The sequence below is a fragment of the Gigantopelta aegis genome, chromosome 6 (genome assembly GCF_016097555.1).
Source record: "Gigantopelta aegis isolate Gae_Host chromosome 6, Gae_host_genome, whole genome shotgun sequence".
In the NCBI taxonomy this organism is placed as follows: Eukaryota; Metazoa; Mollusca; class Gastropoda; order Neomphalida; family Peltospiridae; genus Gigantopelta; species Gigantopelta aegis.
Window position 1 is genome coordinate 38,476,828 of NC_054704.1, and position 8,768 is coordinate 38,485,595.

At 40.9% G+C, this 8,768-nt stretch overlaps 1 protein-coding gene across 1 annotated transcript in view; it reads right to left on the minus strand.

The window, feature by feature from the left end:
* LOC121374524 (multiple epidermal growth factor-like domains protein 10) overlaps positions 1–7,875 on the minus strand; it is a 31,221-nt gene extending 23,346 nt beyond the window's left edge. Inside the window, exons 1-2 of the mRNA XM_041501627.1 lie at positions 7,785–7,875; positions 5,739–5,936 (exon numbers count right to left, since the gene is read on the minus strand). Coding sequence (XP_041357561.1) covers positions 5,739–5,936; positions 7,785–7,875 — 289 coding nt within the window. The remainder of the gene's footprint in view (positions 1–5,738; positions 5,937–7,784) is intronic.
* Between the last annotated feature and the right edge of the window lie 893 nt (positions 7,876–8,768).

Genomic DNA, 8,768 nt, shown 5'->3' on the forward strand with positions numbered 1-8,768 from the left:
ATATTTCCGTTGGTGGTTAAATGGTGTTAATGCATCTAGTGCATCATATCTATATTTATTACCCATATGAGCTCGAATATACGAGATAATATTTTTCGATCTTTGCAGTATGTAGATTGCTTGTACAGCCACTGATTGGTTGGCTTAAAAAATCACAATATTTGGTTGGTTGCATGTCACGGCTGGAACATCGCTTTCATTCATATAATGTTACCATTCATAACTAACATTACACATACGTTATATGATCTACAAAGATTTACAGAAAACATGTTGACTCATTTGTTTCATAAACATGAAATGACAAATGTTCATAAGCAGCTGCTTTAGAAGCATAGGGAAAAAATTCTAATGCAACCACAGTCGTATTATTTTGTATTGTAAACATCTAGCTGTAATAAGAAAACAGTTATGCCATGATGTTACTTACATTACGTCATATAATGTGCGTAAGGTTATGTGACATAATGGCTGATGGCTTTATTGTAGACTGCGGCGAAACGTTAACATTACAAATCAGTTAAAAGAGCATAATCAACTCGCTACAAGGAGTTATGAATTATCTGTCCCTCACGAATCAATGTTGTAAAACCCTCGCCATCAAACCGTTTTATGACATTTTAAAATCAAACTGTATTATTAAAACCAGTTTTCCCAATGTGTGTATACCACGGTCATTAGACTATACCCGCAATCTCTGTAAATCTTTGTTTCATGTTTTAATATTTATTTGTTTAATGATTTATCTATTTTATATTTATTTCATATGTTCAATGGCTTTTACATAGGAGAGCACGTAGTATATGTTAAAAGCGGGTGGCCCCGTGTACGGTATGGATTTTACTGCCTGCGAATTTCACTCCAAAAAAACGTTCTATTCCATTCGTTAATAATTTTTGCTGTCAGTGAATCAATAAAAATCACCAGATGTCCCATGTAGGGATGTCAAAAACACATTTTGGTTTTCAGTCGACACTTTCTTTTCAGAGCAATCAAATTCAGGAAAAGCTAATGTACCACAGAATGAGTCTGCAGTTCAGCCAACTACACTGACAGCAGGTGCAGAATATTTGCATGACAGGACTAATAACATTTGGGTTGTTGTATTAAATCACATCGATCGGGCGGGATTTAGCTCAGTCCGTTGAGCGTTCACCTGGGGTGCTTGCGTTGCAGTATCAAACCACCTCGATAGATCCGTTCAACTGATCTTTTTCGTTCCAACCAGTGCACCACAACTGCTCAAAGGCCGTGGTATGTGCTTTCCTGTCTGTGTGAAAGGGCATATGAAAGAACCCTTTTGGAATTAGGAAAAATATAGCGGGTTTCCGCTGCTGACTACCAGTCAGAATGACCAATGTTTCCGCTGCTGACTACCAGTCAGAATGACCAATGTTTCACATCCGATAGCCAATGTTTATTTAATCAATGTGCTCTTGTGGTGTCGTAACTGTTTCATCACATGTCCACTTGTCTTTACATTAAAAGGGGCAGGATCTAGCTCAGTCGGTTGAGCGCTCGCCTGAGGTGCTTGCGTCGCAGGATCGAACCACCTCGATGGATGCATTCAGCTGATTGGGGTTTTCTGGTTCCAACCAGTACACCACAACCGTTCAAAGGCCATGGCATGTGCTTTCCTGTCTGTGGGAAAGTACATATAAAAGATCCCTTGCTGCTAATGGAAAAATGTAGCGGGTTTCCTCTTATGACGAGTCAGAATTACCAATTGTTTGACATCCAATAGCCGATCGTTAATTAACAAAAGGCACTTTTTACGTCAAAAATCTAAGTAGTTGAACTTTCAGTTAGAGGTGGGGTTAGCCGGATTTAGGGAATTAGCTATTGACAGAGATATTAAGATGTTTCCATGGAACAGTTTACAGTGAACATGAAAGAATATGAAAGTTTTATATTTGTGGGTGTCATCGTCTATTTGGTGCCAGGAAATATTTCATTATTTACCTCATTTTAACGCCTCCGGACAAATTTTGCATTTGTGTGCATCAAATAGACAATGACATCTGCCAATCTGAGAAGGAATGAAGTAGTAGGGACACATACGAGACAAAACTATTTGCAGCTGCATAGACAATGACCTTTTTATTTTTAAGGGTAGGTGAAATCACAGCATGCATGCAAATACACGATCCCAAAACTGACCAATGGGGCAAGGGAATAACAATAGGTATGCGGTGGAGAGAGGTGCAGAGAAAGGTGATTTTTGTTTTTACAGATATATGGAAGCCAGCTCAATTGTTGTTGTTTTTTGCATTGTGGAACGTACCAGCGGGGGACCTGCGTTTTTCAATATTGGATACCATAGAATTTCTAGCCCAGAAGCTCCCATCAACTAGGTTAGTATGGTTGCAGATGCTCCCACGATTAACTTGGGGGCATGTCGGTACGGAGAGTCTTGGAAGCTGCCAGAAAACGGATCAACAGCGCGGCTGTGAAATTGGTGCTCACACATGGGGGTGTTGCATTAAGTACCCGGACATCAAACTCGACGAACCAGCATTGTTTATCCCGGATGGGGTCCACTTGTCGTCCTTGGAGATGGTTATACTGAACGCAATAAAAGGAGCTTTTGAGATTTTTGTGTCGTCCAACGAGTCTGTATACCCTAGTTAGTGGTAGTGATAATTTGGCCACTGCAGATATGGATTGCTCTTGTGTAGCTTTCGCACCTATTGTGGTGGCGTTGGGCTTCAGGACATGCATACCGATATGGCGCAACACAGAATCCTGAACAATTATTGGTGTGGGGGATGTATACTGGGCCGCTGTACTCCAGGGTTGGTAACTTTCCCAAATTAGCATTATATTGTTGGGCGCTCTTTGGGGGAGCGATAAATTACTATCTAAATATGCGATTGGCCGCTATTCGCAGGGCCTCTCGACTCTTGTTTTGTATTGCCTTGATTGATGATGTAAACTACACCAATTTTTTTTTTTTTATTGTTCCATATTTACAAAAAAACACAAATAAACTTCACTGTATACAAGAAAGTCACATGCCATGCTGTCAAAGTTGAAGGTTGTCAAACATGGATTTTACACATTAGAACATTCGTTTAATAGTGTGTGAATCCACCCCTGGCGCGAATACACTCGACACATCGTTGCCTCATGCTGTTGATCAGACGTCTGAAGAACCCTTGGGGAATGGCCTGCCACTCTGCCATAAGAAGTTGACCCAGATCATGAAGGTTGGCCGGAGGGGCATGGTTATCCCGAACTCTCCTGCCTAATTCGTCCCAGGCGTGCTCTATTGGGGCCAACTCAGGCGAATATGCTGGCCAATCCATCCTGGCGATACCTTGTTGTCTGAGAAAGTCCGTTACCACCTTGGCGCGGTGGGGTCTGGCATTGTCATCCTGCAGAACTGCCCCGCCGCCAATCTGCTGAAGGCCTGGGAGAACCAACGGCCGGATAATCTCATTCAGATAGCGCATTCCATTCAGATTGCCATCCACCACATAGAGGGGGGTCCTGTGGTGGATAGAGATGCCGCCCCACACCATGACGCTGCCACCACCGAACCGGTGACGTTGTCTAACGTTAACGTCAGCGAAGCGCTCCCCAGGACGTCTGTAGACACGAACCCGACCGTCGTTGAACTGGAGACTAAACCTGGACTCATTAGTGAACATCACTCAACCCCACTGAACACGTTGCCACCGCAGATGAAGCGTGCACCAGTGACGTCTGGCCGTTCTGTGACGTGGTAGGAGTGGTGGTCGAACAGCCTGGCGACGGCAGCGTAGATTATTGGCTCTCAGACGATTGCGTATGGTTCGATCAGACACTCGAGTTCCAGTCGCAGTCCGCAGATTGTCACGTAATCGGCGTGCAGTGGTTGTGCGTTGACGTAGAGCCATATTGGTGATGTAGCGGTCCTCTCTATTTGTAGTGCTTCGGGGTCTTCCCGAACGTGGACGATTCCGAACAGAATTCGTTGCTTGGTACCGTTGCCACAGTCGGCCAACGACACTCTGACTGACACCAAGTCTCAGAGCAACATTTCTTTGCGTATTGCCATCCTGAAGCCAAGCAATAGCCCTTCCTCGATCTTCGATAGTCAGTTGAAGTCGTACCATTGTCGAATTTGGAGTGTGCACCGTACACGAACGCAAGCTCCAATTATACGGAAATTCAGCATTGGGAACATGGAATACACGTGCAAAGCGTGCAAATGAAGCGCTTTGTGAAAAAGCAAGTTATGGGCACTTAGCAGACCTTTCGCTTTCGCCCTAATTTACGTGCACATGTACGCATGTTTTCGCCATTAGAACTAGTCGACAGTGTCAATGACAGTGGATTTTAATTCATTTATGGGTTGCTTAGACCCACTTTCGTCAAAATGGAACAATACCATGCGTGACATTATGGTCTAGCTAATATAATTGACATTCAGAAAATAATGTCGAAAATATCGTCTGACCCTTAAATTCTTTTGAGTAGTATATATGTGAGGGGCCGCTGTCCGCAGAGTCCCTCGACTTTGACCGATTGCTTGTTTGGTGCTTGTACTTGTATATAATAGGTGAAGGGCCGCTGTTCACACGGCTCCTCAGCTCTTTGATTCTTTTTGCTTGTCCTTGAATATAATACGTGAAAGGCTGCTGTTAACAGGGTCCCTCAACGCTTTGATTGATTGATTGATTTTGTTGATTGATTGCTTGCCATGTTGTGCTTTGTGGTCGGCAGCAAATCAAAGATCCAGCCCTGGCCAAACTAAGCCAACTTGGGGGAACGGGTAAAAAAAAATTAAATAGTTATTAGTGTTAGTTATTTTGTTTAGTAGTGCGTAGAATAACGCCTCCGGAAAAATTGGCATTCGTGTGCATCAAATAGACAATGACATCTGCCAATCTGAGAAGGAATGAAACATTTAGTTTGTTTTTGCTTAGCGATACCCCTAGGGCTCATTGATTAATTAATTATCGGCTAGGAATGAAGGAACTAGTGTTCTATTTAATGACCCACTAAACACATTTTAATTACAATTATATGGTTAGAAACCTGATAGATAACCAGAGAGAAAACCGCTGACACCACGCAATAGGACACTATTACCTATTAGCAGAAAGGGTCCTCTTATATGCAGCAAGCCAGATACAGAATAATACATTACATAACATGTTGAGCCTGGGCTGTATCGAGAAGTAGCCTAATGGGCCCATCGACTGGGTTCGAACCTAGACCGTTCGCGCATCATGCGCTTTACCATTGAGGTACACCCCGTCCCATCAATTGGATAAATTTCGTATGGTTACCTCCTATATGTTTTAAATACTTTTGATGAAGAAAAGTACAGACACTTTTTTTCTTTGGTACATTTACCATGTTTGAAAACCTTGGGCTATTTCTCGATCCAGCCAGTGCTCCACAACTGATGTAACAAAGGACGTGGTATGTACTATCCTGTCTGTGGGATGGTGCATATAAAAGATCCCTTGCTGCTAATCGAAAAGAGTAGCCCATGAAGAGGCGACAGCGGGTTTCCTCTCTCTATATATATGTGGTCCATAACCATATGTCTGACGCCATATAACCGTAAATAAAATGTGTTGAGTGCATCGTTAAATAAAACATTCCCTTCCTTCCTTCAACACACAGAATCAAGCAATATTTATATTTTTCAAGAAATATTTCACCCTAACATTTTGTTCGCGACATACAAATGTGCATCAGATCCAATGCCAAGTGTTGTAAAGCAAGTGCTATATACTTACAGCCTGTCCTGAAGTGGATTACAACTTCATGAATGAAATACTGTTCACCCAAATCCACCTCCCACCAGGTGTATGACTGATTTGTGGCGGTAAGAATACACGATAACTGTGTGGTGTTGTCATCCACAGCGTTGTTTGCACTTATACTAGTGTCGACGTATGAGCTCTGAGACGCAGTCTTCCCGACAGCAACATTTTCTGTTAAATAAAATGCATAAATAGCTGGTAACTAATATATATAATTAAACAACATAATTTATAATACGTAAAAAGACTGGAATTAGGGGATAATAACAGTGTTTCGCTGATAACTATAACGATTTAACACAAAATTTGGACTTTGGGTTCAGATCTTAATTGTTTTTAAAATAGTTATGCCTATTAGAACTACTTGTTTGAAATGTTATTGTCATTTTTATTAAACAAATTCCCAGAGGTGGGGTCTTTAAAATTCCGAGGGGCGGTATTTTGACACATATAATACTGACCCCCGATTACTATTCTAAATAGAATACTGCCCCTTTGCCGTAGAAAAACGACTTTTTACCGTAGAATTATGACCGGGGATCAAAAGTCCACATCATTGCTTCCTACACCTTACTATATCCATGCAATACTATCGTTATTAATTTGGCTACCTATTAATTGTCAATTTGGACACTCATATTTGAAGGTTGATCCGCTGAAATACCACTGCTAAACAGAAACCTTAAATAGCAGCTAAACTATTCTACTTAGGTGTCATATATGTATTGAACACTTATAGGAAGTCATATATTGCCGATGCATTTATAACTTTTAAATTGACCTTAATTTAATTAAGGTTATTTTCAAGGTAAGATTCTTTAGTTTGCAATTTTGCAGTCCTTTAAGCATAGTATACATGTACTCTAAGGTCGTTGACAGTAATATGTTTATGGGTTATAGTTGTAAATCACAAGGAATGAAATATGCACGACTTTGTCACTGATTGCTAGGACAAGTTGTAAAATATACCAGTTTAAAGGGACACGCCCTAGTTGATAACTATTACGCCGTTGTTTTTCGATATTAAACCCATTTTCTCACAAATAAAATTACACTTTACTTACATTTTATTATTTAGAATATACATTTCCATTCACCTGAAGTGTTTTTTTGGTAATCCTGGTGTTTGTAATACCACACAATGCATTTTTCGTATTTCTTAAAAACGCACGCGCGTCTGAGAAAAAACCGTTGAGCAGACAAGGTCTAATCTATTTTTAGAGGGGATCTTCCCGTTTCAACGTCACGTGACCGTTATCATTTTGGTTCGGTTTGTTTTCTCGTGCACGGTTCGCGCAATGAACATCCGATTTGTTGTCGTTTGCTTGTCGTTCATTTGTGAGGTTTTTCTTCACAGTTCGTGAACATTTTCATTAACAATAAAGTTAAGACAAGTAAGTATCTCAATACAAAACGTTACAAACCCTTAAAACCAATAATTTTGCTAAGTCTTACGATATCTGGAGAGGGGATACAACCTTGGGGGGTAGGGGGGAGGGGGGTGGGGAGGGTGCACAAGCTATATTGTTACCTTTATTTAAATAGAGTAGGACAAAAAAAAACCTTACATTTTCGTCCTGGGGAGGGGAAGTGCCTCCCCACCTCTGGTTCATACAGACTGTACCTCTACTACTACTACCACTACTACTACCACTACCATTACCACTACTACTACCACTACCACTGCCACTACCACTACCACAACAACAACAACAACAACAACAACAACAACTACAACTACTACTACTACTACTACTACTACTACTACCAACAATAATAATTGCTAATAACAATAGGTTACCCACTAGTACCCGGTGCCGAATAGCAAATGTAGGCTAATTGCGGTTTATATATAAAATGTATTATTTCAAACACTGTAGTATAGTCAACATTGTCACTGACGGACTATCATTGTCGTCTTATTCCGATTCAAGTATCATGATTGTAGTGGAGAAAACTTTAAAGGGCACCGCGCGGGCCCCTCTGAATATGTGACTGCTACGCACGGATGCCGCAGACCCCTGCGATTCCCCCGATTTCCCGAAATCATAGAAATTCGCCGTAGGTAGAAAAATTCGTACGGGGCCTGGTGGATATGTGACTGTAGCATAACTGGCCAATGTCTTGCACGTTGGTATCAACAGGACAGATTTTACCCTAACCGACAACATGCCCTAACTATAAATGTCATGGTGGCATGAGCGAACTCTGGCAATGTTTGCTTGACACACCCGGTTTAAAAATGTCCGATTTCGTTCCATGTGATCCTCCCAGGCGGCGCTGAAAATCACTACATCGTCAATATACTATAGTCCTGTTCAATTGTTCAGACACTAAGTGGTGTTTTGCAAATGTTACGTTTAATTCCTATTCAGTCCTTGTTTTCGTTACATTTGCATGAACACAAACACAAACCCCGACGGTTTAATATACAATTCATCATATAAAATGCACGAAGTTGACTTATGTCCATTTTACAAAAATCTCTCTATGTTTTCAATACAGTTTCTTTCTCCTATAAATAGCTAAGACAATTTACATAACAAATGATTAGGATACGAGGCTACGCGAAGGCCATTATAGCCTGTTTCATTTCATCAAGGTTATATATGTTTTGGAATGTACAATGTGTACCAGCTTTGTCTAACCTTTTCGTTAAACATATACGTAAACATACACGTAACCAGTGCATGTACATGCAGTATATTGAATCAATTTTGCCAATATATTATTTATTTCAATTTGATTTTATAAATTATATATTTACATAACATTTATGGTGGTGCTTGGGGGTGGGTGGGGGTACTTTTGTAATGCGAGTAGAGTAAAAGTGGTATGTTCTGTACCGGCCGGAGTCTCATTAATATGCACGATAATTAATTAATATATAAATGCATGCATGACGTCATAAGTGAGCCATGGAGAGAGAGAGAGAGAGAGAGAGAGAGAGAGAGAGAGAGAGAGAGAGAGAGAGAGAGAGAGAGAGAGAGAGAGAGAGAGAGA